This window comes from Contarinia nasturtii, unplaced genomic scaffold (assembly GCF_009176525.2).
Source record: "Contarinia nasturtii isolate CC-2019 unplaced genomic scaffold, AAFC_CNas_1.1 Cnas_scaffold_1699, whole genome shotgun sequence".
Classification (NCBI taxonomy): Eukaryota; Metazoa; Arthropoda; class Insecta; order Diptera; family Cecidomyiidae; genus Contarinia; species Contarinia nasturtii.
The window spans coordinates 255,057-271,693 of NW_022199032.1; the positions used below are offsets into that span (position 1 = coordinate 255,057).

At 35.4% G+C, this 16,637-nt stretch overlaps 1 protein-coding gene across 5 annotated transcripts in view; it reads right to left on the minus strand.

The window, feature by feature from the left end:
• Positions 1–541: 541 nt before the first annotated feature.
• Positions 542–16,637, minus strand: part of LOC116346927 (myb-like protein Q) — a 54,878-nt gene continuing 38,782 nt past the window's right edge. For all 5 annotated transcript variants that reach the window (XM_031777241.1, XM_031777239.1, XM_031777238.1 and 2 more), the window contains exons 5-6: positions 3,538–3,665; positions 542–2,346 (exon numbers count right to left, since the gene is read on the minus strand). In XM_031777241.1, the coding sequence (XP_031633101.1) occupies positions 1,114–2,346; positions 3,538–3,665 (1,361 nt within the window). In that variant the 3' untranslated portion in view covers positions 542–1,113. The remainder of the gene's footprint in view (positions 2,347–3,537; positions 3,666–16,637) is intronic.

Sequence of the window (16,637 nt, forward strand, 5' to 3'; positions counted from 1 at the left end):
TGTGTGTGTGTGTGTGTGTGTGTCTGTGTATGTTGTTGTTGTTGTTCAATTTTTTTCACTGCAAATCAATGTTGTTCTTTTGTAAATTCGACTCGAAAATCTGTGTGCTTTTTTAATTGGTTTATTGTATAAAATAAAAGAATATTCCAAACATTTAATATTCTTGCATACAATCTCCAGTCAGATAAAGTTTTATATATATATTATTCTCTTTTGATTTGCATTTAGTTCCTTTTTTCTCGATTTTTTTTTTCGGTTTTCATTTTCCTTGAATACACATTGTATTTTGTTCGTTTTTATAATTAACTTTTTGAACGATGCAAAAAGTAATTAAAATATTAAAAAGAATACTGTTCATGCACATTTGTTTTTTTTTTTTTTTGTTTTCTTGTTCAAATGATAGAGAGAAACGAAAGAAGAACATTAATTTTGTTATTTTGTTTCGTATATTAAAATAAAACGCAGTCAAAATACGTTTGTGGTAAATAAATTAAAAAATAATAAAAGAGACACAAAGAAAAAAAAAGTCGAAAGTTATAATCTTAAGAATGTTTACATACACTGGAATAATATATAGTGTTTGAAAATGGGCAATTGTCATAAAAATTAGCAACTAATAAATAGAGTGAGTGAGAGAGTACTACCTAAATAAACTATCAGCGAGAAAAGAGTGTATGTATGCGCGCGCGTGCGTGTGTTTGTGTAACTAGTTTCATTTTTTTTTTTAAATTTTACAGCAAATAATATATAAGTTAAACTTAGATTGACATCGATTTCAACGAGCTTTCATCAGTTTCATTTCTTTTTTCTCTAATTATTGTTACATTTTTCTTTTTCTTTTATAAAATGTTCATTACACCCAAAAAAAGAAATGTAGACGGTTGATTGATGATTAATATTCTAAATATTTCTGTTTTCTGCTGTGGATTTATCATTATCAAGCGAGGTTGTTGCGCTTGCTCCACCATAATTTCTGTATATTGTTGTTGTTGTTTTTTTGGTGGGATTAGCCGAATAATAGGGGGAGGGGTATATATATATGCCATAAAACGAAGGCGCACATATACACACTGCTAATAAAATGTTATCTATGCGTCCAGCTCGTGGATTCAGTTAAACTGATCTTACTGGATCAGATGATCTATTTAGCAAATCATCAAGTCGTCGATGATGTATGCGTTTGGAATGTTTCGACATTTTATCGACATATTGTGCCGATGTAAGCGATTGATAATCGCCATGGTGATGACGATGTCTGTGCATTGTTGTATATGGTTCGTTTAATTTTTGCGTATTACCCAGATGCTTGTCCAGGTGTGATTTCTTTTTTATTCGAAATTCCTTTTTATTTGGCACAACATTCATTGCATTGGTTGTGTCGATTTCGGTGGTGGTGGTGGTTGTGGTGGCCGGTGTTGTTGTAAATAGTGACCGGTCGGCGGTAAACGCTTCTGCCACCGCTGCCATTTCATTGCTTAGCTGGTGCTGGTGGTGCGTTGGCATTTCGTCCATTGCAACATCAACTTTTTGCAAATAATGATAACTACGACTATTGTGAGTACCATGGTAATTACTATGACTACGGCGAACACTGTGCATATTGTCGCGAAATGTCCGTTCCGCTCGAATTCGTTGCTCAACAATGTCCGCGCTATTTTGTTCACTTTGATCGCTTTGAAAGTTATGATTTTTTGACGGTGACGACGTTTGGTCATGAAATGATAGCTGATGTTTATTTTGCGAATGACGATGTCGATGATGCAACTGCTGCTGTTGCTGTTTTTCTTGATGGTTGTGAGGATGATGTTGCTGTTGCTGCTGTTGCTGATGGTATTGGTGGTGATGATTACTTACTAAATTAATTTGCGTCTTATTCTTATTAGTCCTATTCACGCTACTAACGCTACTAATAATACTCGACTTGCTTATGCGTTGATGTCTTTGCTTCTTGTGGTGCTGTTGTTGTTGCTGCTGTGGATGTTGTTTGTTCCGCGGCTGCTGCCGATGTTGTTGTTGTTGTTTTTGGTGGTGGTGGTGATGATGATTTTGATGTTGCGATTCACCCACCGGCATTCCATTTAATGGGCTGCCCATGTATGTTACCTTTGGTTTGGCCGACGATGTACTGATCGACGACGACATTGCCGTTTTTGATGCTTTCAATTGTTTCGGCGTGATTTTGGTAAAACTGTAGCAATTCTCATTGTGTATGGTACGATTACGAAAGGTCATTTGTCGACCATTTGCTGTGAATCCGATGTGTTTAGTGTCATCGGTTACCGATTTGAAACGATGGTAACCTTCTTCCATGTTTTCGTAAAAATAACAGTATTCGTGAAGCTTTTTCTGCAAACATACACAAAAAAAAAAATACAATAATTCAGTTTTAATGAAAAAGAATGCGAATAAAATTTATATTTATACTTTGTATCGAAAACGAGATTGAGACAAACTTCTTCAAGTGTTTACCAAACTGTGTGAAATCGCTTAAAAGATCCCGGGGAATGGGAAAAACTAGTGAAACAGTTTCTTCTTTGTTTCAGAGCAGAGAATGAAAAAAAGAAGAAACAAAAGTGTTTTCAATTCTAGTTGTATGGACTTTCACATATGTGTCAAAGTGATTGGTGGGGTAGCATGAACACAACAAATTTCCAAGAAAAATCTATTTGTCTACCTTTTGCCCACCCTCTCTTTACTTGACAATAATATTAATAAGATAAAAAAAAAACATGACACGATGATTGTTTTACGTGTTTGTTTCAAATGTTGAAAACGATGAAGAAGAATAACAACAAAACGACTAAACATTTTGCAAAATCAATTGCATACATTTGCGTAAGTTTGTTACGACACTTGTAAAGCAAAAGTTCGTTTATCTCCCTTCCGAATTGTTGCATTGTTATTTTTTTTAACAAACAAACAGTTTGAAAACTCTCTCACAACACAATGACACTGAACTATGTGAAGAGAGTGAGAAGAGAATACGTTCAGGTGCGATGATACAAAAGGCAAGTATCCTAGCGCATTAGGTTCTACATGGATACGTGTGTGGTGTAAATGGGTGGAAGGTACGAAAACACAGAGAGAAATGAAGTTATTTTATGCGAGTATATAAATATCTATTTCATGGCGGGATGTCTTTGTTTTTTTCGTAATTGTTTTATCTCTCAATAGTTTTTATCTAGTTAGTTGCTTTGAATTGCTTCAGCAGTGAAATTGAACAAAGTTTCTTTAACTAACCATTTTTGTTCGTTGTTAAAAACAACAGTGAATTCGAGAGAGAGCGAGAGAGAAAGAGAGAGAGAGATAATGTAGTAATTGTGCAATTTTGCAAGCGTTCAAATGCATTTGAAATTGTTCGCCATTTAAGATAGAGAGGTGACATAAAAGGGCAAAATAGATAGTTAATTGGACACAATGGGAAAAAAGGCAACGATGACGACGACGACGACGACGATGAAGAAGGTGATTTTCTCTTTGGACCATTCTCGTTTTGATAAAATGCAAGCAGAAGAAGAAGTTTCTTTTAGTACTCACCGACGGAACCAGGCGCCATTTTTTGTTGAAGCATAAATACATCTTGGCTTCTTCGATGAAGAGGGTTAATTTTAACGGACCCAAAATTATGCTTCCTCTTGACATTTGATCCGATATCGAAATTGTTTCTGCGAAAAAGAAAGAAAGAATAAAATCAAATAAAATTCTTTTAACTTATTTATACACCCTACTATACTTGAGAATTGAAGAAAAGTTATACACTTCGAATGAAAGTTAAATAGTTTCAAACATTTTCATTCTTTTCAAAGATATTTACAATGTAAACTGATCGCATTAACTTATGTTGCGAAAATAATGTTCGAATCCATTCTCATCAAATGCCATAAATTGAGATGTTTATCGGCGCTAGTATAAAATCCTTCATAGTTTGAAATACAGTTAGAAAAGGCATTGAAACAACGAAATCGAAGACGATGACATTCACTTAATAAGTTGCGTACTTTTCAGTTAGTTACTTTGTTAGCACAATCTTTCAAAATAAATAAACACATTCCTGCATATAAAATGTCGTTACATTATTGTTACTTCACCAACTAAAATAACAACACACATGTAATTGAATTGAAAAGAGATACATATGCATCTCGGAACTGATTTGAATAAAATCTGACGAAAGCGCGATCGAAACGCGACACTTTCGTGCACAGAGAAAGAGAGCGACAGAGCGAGCATGACAGTGAGACAGAGAAAAAGCGTCAAAATTCCACGGTGCAAAAGGTGTAATATTCGTAAAGCAAAGATTGTGTGATTAATGGAGCGAATTGTTGACATATTCTTATGTTGTTGTTGCTGTCATTTTTTTTTTCAAATCCGCATCAATATTTATGCGCATCGAAGATATGATTTGTTGTATGTTTTTTATTTGAACATCAATCACAAATGTGTGTGTGTGTGTGTGTGTGTGTGTGTGTGGTGAGCGGCATTGAGCGTGTCATTCATTGTTGTTTTTTTGTGTGTTTTTCATCAAAATCGATAAATTCATTCAATTTGTTTTTCTGTTTTGTTTCGACGACATTCGAATTTCTGTCACATCAGACACACGATTTCCATATGAAATGAAAACACAAATATCCGAATATAAAAAAAAACAAACCACTGTCGAATTTTAGCATGAAGCCAGAAACTTGCGGTAAAAACGTGATTTGTTAGAATTTTCGTTGAATTAATAATTTGGCTTCGCATGGTATTCACTCTGCCTCTGTGTCTCTCTTCACCGGTGTTTAGGTGCTAATTAATAATAAATAACAGAAGAAGAAAAAAAGTTGCACAAAAAAAGCGACTCGTCAAAAACCGACCAAATTCACACTTATCGAAACACACAAACATTATAAATAAGCATCATAAACCATTCGGTGTATGTGTGTCTACATTAAAAGAAACATTTCGAAAATTTGACGGCTTTTTCTATTCATTCGGTGTGTGTTATTGTTTAAATTTATGTTTACTATACCTAATTTTCAAACAGGAACAACACCACCGTGAAAGACAAACAAAAAAGGAAGAGTTGCTGTTTCTTGTGTTTGGTAAACTTCAAATATACATTAATCAATAAACAAACTATAGTTTGATTCAACGAAACTTTATGTGTTTTTTTTAAGAGCCGTCAAAATAGGAAAAAAGCGTCCGATGATGATTCAACCGTGCATTTTGTGTGTACGACCATATCGGGTTCTATCCAAATGAGTTCAGGGTTGTGTGTGTTTGTGTGTTATCAATGTATTTGTCGGTCGTATTTTTCATTCGTTCTAGATTAAGATTGGATCGTTCTTCTATTTGTACAAATGGCGCAGCAATAATAGATGCATCTATCGTGGTTAGAATTCGATGTACAATACTTTCCAAACATCGACATTGATATTTATTGTTTTTGATCATGTTTAATGTTATCGTTTGGAATTCAGTGTTTTGTTGTAATTGTTCAACCACACGCCACTTGTTTGTGCATTCCATGTGAAATCACAACGCGACTGGTGCAAATGGTGTGCCAAAGTCAATCTATAAGTTACGCGCGTCTTTTCATTCCATCGTCGTTTCTATAATACACCGTACACATTTGAAATGATTTGTTCGTTGGTTTTTTTTTTCCTCTTTCATCTTCGATTTTGTGGCTGTGGAATTTATGTTTCGCATCAAATTAAAGTGAAATGAAAAACAAGTTATTTATGTCGGTGATTCTTGGTGCAACGAATCTCTTGAGCATTGTGTGTGTGTTTTTATCCATTTGTTCAGACAAATGCAGAAACCCGGAGAAGGTCGACCGGGAAAAATTGGCATTGGAAATGAAATGCTTGACTGGTGTGTGCTTGCACATTTTCATGTGAGAGTTTTGCGATATATGTGGCCAAAGTTTTTATAGGTGTTATACGCACATAAAATTATGAAGAAAACATTGTGCACTTCTCAAGAAATCGCCTTTTTTTTAAAGAGATTCGACAGCAGCCGTTAGAAGTACCTACAAAATTCCCACACGAACAGAAAGAACATGGGAACGAACGAACGAAAAACAAAATCCATTGAAACAGTTCATTTGAAACCAACTGGAGAGGAAGAGAAAAAAAACACGTCGTATTTTCTCTAGCTCGTTTTTCACTTCGATCGGTTTTTTGCGTATGTGACGGTTGTTTTTATTTCACTTACATTTTTTTGTTTCTGTTTTTGCGTATACTAATATTGTTATTTTTTTCAGGCCAACACACATGATCCAGGTTTCAAGGCAGAGAAACAGCACCGAAAAAAATAGCACCATGGAAATATAGTCAATTCGAAACAATGAAAGAAATATTGTTTGTAAGTACAGTGTGTACACGTTAGATGGATATTTCACAATAGCTATCACATGAAAATATTCAACGAGAATTGCAGAACAGGGCAGAAGAAACGGAGGCAACGGACCGAAATTTGCGTAGGTTTGTTTTTATGCCATCATTGTAAACGATCTGCAATCATCATTCCACTTCTTATGGCATTATGAGTGTTAAATAAACTTAAAAACGCATTTATGAACAGCTAACAAAGTGTGAATATAATTTATTATGTGAACAGTTGATTCTCTCTCTATCGCCTCTTTTCTCTCTCTCTCTCTTTCTTTCTTTTTCTCTCTATATCTGCCTGACCGCGAGTGTTTCTTTTTCTCTACTTCTCCCCTTTGTTCTCTCAAAATTCATTTCGTTTGGTTGAGGTAAATGTTTGTGTATGCGCAATATTTTCTCAATTTCCCTTTCCCAAATCGCGCGAGCGCACAGCATTTTTTTTTCGCAATACACAATCGATCGCAATCGGTCGTCTTCTTTTCAACATCTCATGATTAGTTTTTTTTAAACTAGGGTTTTTTGCTCTCTCTCTCTCTCTCTCTCTTTTGTCTCTCATCTTTGTTGACTATTTGTGGCACACAAAAAAAAATACACCGAAAAGAAAACATAATTCACATGATCCCTTGGAACTTGCCTGGTAACTCAAAAGAAAAACAAAATTCAAAGAGTAAATGAATGAGCACGGTATGAATTTAACAAGTTTTTGGTTCGTGGAACCAAACGAGTGAGTAAACGAGCGTGAGGGAGCGGAAGAGAGAGAGAGAGAGAGAAGCGTACCGTTCGCTAATCGCGGTGTATCAATTACAAAGGAGCCGTTTTGTTCAACTCCGATTATATTGCAATAAATCAAAACTGGATTCATTATCGTGGTCAATGCAACCGATGAACATAGTAAAACATAACAACCATCATGTTGCAAATACGAAACCAACCCAGATTGCTGAATTCATTTGAAATTGGTTGTGTCTTCTTGACAAAAATATATATATGCGGCAGCAAGGTTTTACCGATGGATTCAAACAAATCGCATTTTATCTGTGGAAAAAAAACGCCACGACTTCGAATAACCAAAGTCAAATGAGTTTCGATCGGCAAAAAAAAAACATAACATAACAGCGAAGTGCATGCATTCGCAACTGTGTGCTTCTGCATAGCCGTTGTGATTTTTTTTCTATATTGCGGCACAAAGAAGCAAAAAGTTCTCTGGTGTTGATTTATACAACTAATATGCATATTTTCCTTCCATATTTAATGTACTATTGCAGAAAAAAAAGAGTTGGAAATGAAAAAAAACACACACACACAACTGCAACATGAAATGAAAAGAAAAAAATATCGACTCCGGTACTTAAACTAGCTATACAGTACACACAGAGAGTGAGACTGGTTTGTTGTGTCGGCATGTGTTTTATGTGCGCCTTCGTGTACATATCAATATTCACACACTGGCGATACCAATAATGCTTAAGAGAGTGTATAAGTCAGCAAATATTGAATATATCGACGAAAAAAAATATAATTTTTTTTCTTACGTACACCACCGGGGCCATAAAGTGTTTCCAATGAAAGGTTTCATCAATAAGCTTTTGAGTTCGTTTATTGTTTTATGACGTCGACACATTTTACCTCTTTTTTTCTCTCCATTTCATTCGTGCCTTCTTGTTTTGTGTGTGCATAAATGTTTTCTTTTCACTCATCAAAGTACACTTTGTTCTTGTTATTTTTGACTGGCAATCAGAGAAAAAAAATATATTTATATATATATATATCGTAATTGGGCGGCGTGTCTCTTCTGAGGTCTATCATGTCATAACCCGCGTGCGAACGATTAAATGAAATATATACTACCATTTGCGCGCGATTGACATGAAAGTGCATTGGAATTATTCATTCTTCGTCTTCGTGTGTCACAAAATGTCGATGGACGGTGTGTGTGTGTGTGTGTTTTTTCGCTGTCGCGATTCGCATGACAAATTCTTTGGAATGTGCGAATCGCTTATACATTGTGTTCATTGGCATTGTAAACATTGTAAAGATATCTTTGCGGATACCGAATTCCTCAGGGGCCAAAAGAAATGCTTCTGCTGCTGATGATGCCTCAAGAAACGAATACACAAAAAAATGTGCGAAATATTTTTCGTTGACATCTCAATCTTGGAACGCGTATCGCCGTTTACTATTGTTGTCATTATTTGTGTTTTGGTATTTCATGGTGAACAGCCAGAGAGAAAAAGAGATAGAAAGACCGAGAGAGAGAGAAAAGGCGAAGCAAAAAAAATGTGGCATGCATGCGTGACATATAAACCGGCAGTCAAATAGATTGTGTCAATATATGTGGTCTGATCTGTCGTATGCTTGACAGTCAATGTGGTGGTCATCGTGTGTCCGCTCTCGCGTGCGATCGCGCCCGGTTTGGCCTATTTACGTTATTTTTTTCTTCTTCTTCAAACTCTCTTGGTGCGATATTTTTGTTTTCTGTCAATTTGCACATTTCTTCTCGTGTTGGCTGTTTGTTGTTGTTGCCGTTCGTTCGTTCATATATATTTTTTTTCTGTCATGTTATGTATGGTGTTGATGTTATTGTTTGGCTGTATGTTTCCCTTTTTGTCGTAAAGTGTTGTTTGTTTAATGCCACATAGTAAGTGGTATATCATAGTGCATGTTATTGCCCGTCAGGTCGCTCGGCAATATGCATACAGTACAATGGAAACGAATGTGCAGAATGTAACAGCAAAAAAGAAGAAAACAAAAAAAAAATAGATAGCAGTGCAGTGTAATCCAAACGTGATATGCGCGCCATATGCATAGGAGCAAAATGATACCTACACACATATATCATTGGCGCCGATTATACATGCACTTATCAAGTTCCAAGTGTTTTTCATTTTGTTTCTATCTCGCTCACTCGCTGGCTATGGGCTCGTGCTCTACTTGAAAGGCTCCTTTCACGACAGTACAGCACGATTGAAATCGCACCGATATATACTATTTGTACAGCACTCTTTTGTTGTTGCTTGCAGCCGTTTTGCTTAATTTGAAATTGATATCCACTTCACTTGAGCGCCGATCAATCCCATACACAATGAACACTCAGTGATTTATGCGATGATTTAAATGCGATGAAAATTTATTAGCTACAATCTCTTACCCGACCAAGTGACCGGCTACATTTCAAAATGGAGCGATCAACCGAAAGCGAACAAAAACACACACTCACACACCACACAACCATTGACACGCTCATAAATTCTAAATTCATCGCAAAACAAGATGTAGTTCCGATTTTAAATGAAGATCGAAAGTGTTTGAAATGTCTTTCAACAGAGACGTTGGTAATAACAGTCTTCACTGATTAGCTCCAATTCCAGCGAATACAGTAATTACAAGCAGCTAGCTTGTCGTATTTGGTAATAGGTAATTCACATTCACTTCCAATTTGATTAACTAGCGCATATGAAGTCGGGTTTAACCTCTTTCTCTTTCTCTCTTCCTCTCTGTGCACCGTCTCTGTCTCTGTAAAACAAATTCTAGTCGATTTTAAGTTTTATATGCGCACGTGTGCAAAACTGTAAGCAATCAAAATTAATTGCAGAGAGAAATGGAGAAAAACAGCATGAATTCGAATTTGTTGATTCAAAATGATCTGTCATAATCGATTGACTTACAGCCAATGTGACAAACTAAAAGATCTAAATACGATATGCAAGAAACGAGGTGGTGTGTTGAAGTGATAGGCAGGTGTGTATGTGTGTGTGTGTGTGTGTGTGTATTAGCCGGCGAAAGGTTTGATGCTGTGTGTCGGTGTTGTTTTCACGAAGAAAAAAAATATTATTTGCGGTTGCGATGCCGGAATGACGACGGTGGTTCAGACGAAACTCAAATACATTTATTTTATTATTGCATTTGGTAAACGAATGATTTTCTTCGTCTTTTTTTCTCTTTTTTGGTTGCCGCGATAAATTGATGCTGTTTCACAATGTAAACTATAAGCTTTCAGCATTAATTTGCTAACTATTTTTCCTTTTTTTGTTCGTCTCTTAAACAATTTCAATTTCTATGCATTGAATCGGAATTGTTTGATGACAAGGTAAAATTGAAGACGAATATTTGATTGACAAATTGTGAATAAAGCAATGAGTTGCTTTTCGGGGTAAAATGAATAATTATATTTTATGATGAAGTTCGCCACAAAGAAGCCACATATCCATAATTTGTGCAATAATAAATGTAAAGTGTATGGGAGTGTGTACAACACGAGAGTAAACTCACACGATAACTGGAATTTATTTATTTATTATTATTGAAGCGAATCAAAAGCGAGAGGAAAATAACGCATTTTTATACAGTAACGTAAATGAAATGGACAATCAAGGTTAGGTTAATATTTAAATTGCTTTTTAGTTGATACGCACGCTGGAATTTCATTCGTTTTTCGAATTGAACACGAACATTTTTGCCGGTTTTTGTGATCGTCTCTTCCAATTTCGCGGCCGACTTTAAAATATATAAATGGCATACAATAAAATTGAGTATCAAATTGGTAATACAGAAAATCGGAGAACATTGACATGGATTAACTTAACAATAAGTTGAGTTTATCGTTAGGCCTATGCCATTTTCATAAAATACTTTAACGAAATGTATTTTTTTTTTTTCATTTTTGTGCGTAATTTGATTTAAATTGGGGACTCTATCGCAATGATCGACTTTTTCAACATCCAAAAACAGATTAAAAATCAGTCTGCATCAGCGATTTGATTCGGAGAAGAAAAATTGATGACACTTCACAATACGTCATATCGTATGATCTATCAACATATTTGACGAATGATAAATTCGATGCAATTGAGATTACGACTAATCAAATAGAGTTCATTCGCATGAAATTCCTCACGTTTCATTCGGATCCGTTTTTATTTATCGAGTGTCCCTAAAAAGTGATTCTTTGGGCAAATAATGTTCATTGCCCATTGAAATGTGTAATACGAACAGTAACGAGGTGAATGCATCATCAATTAACAAAAGAGCACATCTTCCTCATACAGAGAGAGAAAGAGTTGAAGTACAAGGCGTTTATGAACATCGAACAGATTCAGATCACTCAGTGTCAAATGTTTCAGATGTTGAGTGTTTAAATTGAATTCCAAGTATAAAAAATCGCTTTAATAAGAAGCGCAAATATTATTGATTGTTGGTCGTAAAAGTATTCGACTGTGTCAACCGCAGATAAACATAGTTGCATCTTTGTACATATTTCCCAATTCAAGTACGTTCCGTACGTTGATGCTCACACGAAGTGAATATATTTTTAACTGTTTCAGGAAATGTGCAATGAAAATGTGGTTTTTGAGGTGGTTTTCTGTCATAACATTGCAAATTTACTGGTACCAATGCTCCAGCCGACGAGCTGAACAAAAGCATTTATTGGCTGGAAATGAAAGAAAACCGAAAAAAATAAGCAGCAAAAAAACTGCGTAAACAAAATTGGAGAAAAAAAAATTGTGGCATTAAGAGCGCAAAGTCAATATAAATGACGACGGCAAAAATAAAGTGAGTGAGAAATCGAACTGAGTTTTGTTCTTTGATTGCTCATAACACACATTTATGCAGATTGCATTGAGTTTCTTTTGTTATACTTTATTTTATTTTTTTCGAGTACTTGACTGACGTACATTTAACTTTTATTAGTTCCATTGCTTGACTCATTGCCTGATGCAACAAAAATTGCTTCACATTTCTTTATTTTCTGGTGAACCGAAAAACAACAACACCGAAACGATTTGTAGTGTAAAGAAAAAAGGTACGTGTGTACGCAATACATCGATTTTGGATGGGCGTTCTGAGGAGGAACAAACACGATGTGGCACATCGGATTACTTGCGACGAGATGCGAGAATTCCAATCTTCTGTTTGCACAATGTGACCACAAAATAACATCGCTCATTTTGGTTATTTGCATTGTCGTGTTCACACTGAATCCCAAAGCATATTACTTTTCCCATCCCCCCTTGTCTCTTTGGCATTGCCTGCCACAGCAGCACCGTCTCTCATTCGTTCCGGATCTTTCTCACTCTCCGGCACGGTGTGTTTTTTTTTCTTGACGACATTCAATCACTGCACTTTGTGTGCGCACAAAACTTTTTTTCTCTCTCTACTCCTTCATCTTGAGCATAATAATTTTAAGTGATGCTTTTGTTCGTTTGATCATTATTTGTAAGAGTCGCGTTCGCGCGCACGCATCTTTGAATATTATTTGATTACTTTTCCCAGGTATGTGTTGTCGTTTCTTTCTTTTTTTTCATCTATTCTTTGTCATTTTATTTGCTTTTTAAATGATCGGAATGTATTTGTTTCAGAGTGTGAGATGAAAGTTGAGTGCTTGAATTTTCATATCGTTGTTTGATTGTCGGCATTTTGAGCGCTTTGCTCTCATCCAGCAAAAAAACTATTAATTTGATATAAACCATCGATTTTCCTCCATTACTTTAATCGTCTTCGTCTTATTTTTCGTCACTGTTATCGCGCGTCAAATGCGAGCGCGCTTCCATGCGATTGTACTCTTTGTGTCTCGCCTGTGTAGCCTTGTATTCTGTTTGGCTTCTTTATGTTGTGTATTAGACCCAAGCTATTGATTAGCTATGGTTTTGTTCGGCGAATCAAATAAATGACAGCGCGACAAATACTACCTCGCATATACATACCACAAATTATGTATGCATGCACAAGAAAACGAGACACATCATTCGAAGGAAGATCAGAAAATGATAGAGATAGCGACATACAATTGTGGTGAATGAAAAAAAAAAAACACACACACACTGCAAAAACAACATAAAACCACTGAAACACAAAATCCAATGTTAATATGATACACACTTAGTACTCTCAAGTTGCCATTATGTACACTCACATATTTTTGTTGACGCGATTTCATTCCTTAGTCGCTCTATTCATGCTCACATTCTTTCTTCTTCAGTTTGCACTCCCGCTCTCCCATTCTCTCTAGATCGCTCGGCTCGCTATTAAACCATGATATGAATAATAATAAAAATGACAAAAGAAAAATCCGAAATAAAACCACCGTCTGGTGTATTTGAAGCAACAAAAGTATGCAAAAAAGGGTAAAAAACAAAAAAAAATACAACAAATTGTACACAAACAGCAAGGAAAATAAAACATAAGCGCGAGGTACACTTGGTCGGAGAGTGAAAAGGAGAGAGAAATATGCGAGCGAATATTTTTAATTTCTTTCTCTCGTATTTCTTCGTGTCGCTTAAATGCAGATATATATATTTGTGTTTTTTGTGTTTGCACATTTATGTCGACGCAAAGCCAGCGTATTTTGAGCGATATAAAGTCTATGCAATTCACATTTTGTGTTGTGAGGAGAGAGAGAGAGGAAAAACACACATAATCTTTGTTGGTGTGCCTAGAAAAATACATTTCATAACGTTCAATTTACAAATAAAAATACACAATTCTATATAAGTCTTTAACTCTTCCTCTTACCAATTCCAGCTCAGTTTTTCTCTCAACTCTCAGTCTGGATTATACATTCGTTCGACCTTTTCTCACTGATTCTTTTTGCCGCTTTTCATCTCTTTTACTCTTCTCTCTCTCCTTGTCTCTTCCCAGTTTCCCTTCCTAGTTCTCTCTCTCTCTCCTTCACTCTTGCTCCATTCTCAAGTTCAATAAATTGCCTCTGAGCCACACATTGTGTCAACCAAATATATATATATATATATCGAAAAGCAAAAACTACACACTCTACTGAATCAGCAAATGTTTTCCACGATGGCATACAAAAAAACATGCACACAATATGAAATCGATCATATTTCAAATTGCTATTTAAAATATACCCGGTTGAATGAAATGAATGCGACAACTGGTTAAACATATTCATGTATATCATATGTACTGTACTCTCAATATCTCGCCGATGCATTTTATGTAGTAGAAATTCGAAGGAAAAAGCGAAAAAAAAACCGCTGACGAAAAATCCACGACAGGTGTCGATTAATTCGGAAGTTTCATGAAAGTAGTAAACAAAGCATGTGCCATAGTTGCATTTGGAATTATGACAGCAGCATTTTTCTTTTCGGTGTCTTCGTTCCCCGGCCATACACACATTTTTCTCCAGTTGATTTATGTAGTTATGGATTTTTTTTTTCTTCGAATTTATAAATGCCGATTCGACGATTATTTATTACCATGATCGTCGTCGCATTTGGTATTGAATATTAATGTTTTTTCGAAGCCATATCATAACTTATATCTTTGAATATATCAAAATTGACCTATCTCATAAATCCCATTAGATTTGCTTATTTGTCTGGAAAAGAGTTGGTTTTTTTTATCATAGAAAATCGATCGAAATATTTCTTTCTTTTTTTTCTGTTCATTTTAAAATATGTGCACATACTATAACGGTCGACGACAACCTTGTTAAATTGTCATCCATTTAGACAGAAATATTTCGAAAAAAAGCGAAGAAATTATTCAAACTTTCTATAATTCCATTTGGTTCTTGAATAGAAAAAGAAACGCGACCGAATTGAAGAGTTTTTTTTAAGCAATCACGGGACAATAGGCGTCTTTTTTTGATGTCATCGCATTTTTTGGTATCTTGTTACGTAATCGTCACATATGGATTAGAGTGTTTGGTCTCTTTTTTTCGGCGGACTTTTTCGATAAAAATATCCATTCATTTTGATTATAGCGTCTGCTCACACCCTCTTTAATTAATCGATACCACAAATCAATCGATTTATCAGCACATTGTGGAAACGGTTAAACAGCATTCGAATCATTGGTAGCACTATAATCTCAATTACGGTTTGTATGTTTATGTCAAATTTGTGCATCGAACATTGTGTCGTCGGTTCTATCTTCAAAGCATTTAATTTAATTGAATTTTAAATGAAAAAAAAAACAGGAACACAACCCTTTTCAACACAATTTTACAAACGACAGAGAGAGAGAGAGAGAGATTAATGGAATCGACAAATGTTGGATTTTCCACTGCAGCAGCAGCAGTAGAACAAACGATTTGATAAACTCGATGAAAAGACGCACATGGACAACAAATGCGCGGTGAATAAATGCGACGATCGAGTAAAAGAGATAGTAAGCATGGTATCGTGCCATACAATCGGAAGTGTTTTAATGAAAAGAATTATAGATTCGTTTACTGTCCGATAACACACCGAATGAAAAGAAAAAGGTGGAAGAGATAACTTTTCTACTCAATCTAAAGTTGGATGTCGCTCCAGAATTTCAAATTCAAATAGTTTTGATGACAACGATTCTTCCCGAAAAATGTGAGTACACACACTACATCATGGGACTTAATCAAACAAATGGTACAATAAACGATAAAATTTCGAAAACTTCGAAACCAAACCGACCTCAATATTGAACGATATAAGAATGAAAACCGTTGACACCAACATTAAAGCCAACGAAAGAGAAAAAAAGGCTCCGAATACACATTTTCAAGAGCATCAAACGCATTTTTCGATTTCTTCCCAATTTACCACTTTATTTGAACAGAGCAGTTTGGTTTGTTCTACTGGCGTTTTATTGGGAAATCTCCATGTCAAAAATTACAGAAAGCTAGATAGATAGAGAAAGCGAGAGACATAAAGAGAATAATTGTACGTAGTGTGCGCTAGTATTTTGTGCTTGATATAAGCAGAAAAAAACATCACTTTGGACGTACTCCAGTTGGAATGGCGCTACCGTTCCACTTGAATTTACTCATGAAAACGTACAAATTAAATATTTATTCACCGTGTGTCTTTGCAAACTCTTCTATAAAAGCACTTGTGCTGGCGTTGAGCGCGACTGTTTTCTATCACAGCACAGAAATCATGACATACATATTTTTTTTGGTTCAGATTGTTGAAAACAAAGTCATTTTTGAATTTAAAAAAAAGGACAGATGTTAGTGAACAAAACCATATCTATATGTCATTTATCCAAATCATTTCCGTGTTCATGTTTGACATAGTACATTTGAGCCGGTAGTGTTCATTAATCGATTCTTAAATACTTTATGTGTGAGATACCTGTTTTCGACGCATTTTATTTCTCTTCACTACTCAATTGTATTCTCCCTCTTATTCCCACCGTTTGGTTGAGATACAGCATTTTTTTGTGTTTGTCAAACACATCATTTCATCGAGAGTCTTTCGTTTGGCGCGCACAAAACAGAGAGCCACACACACGCATTCCACATCATTCTCTCTTCCTCTCTCTCTCTCT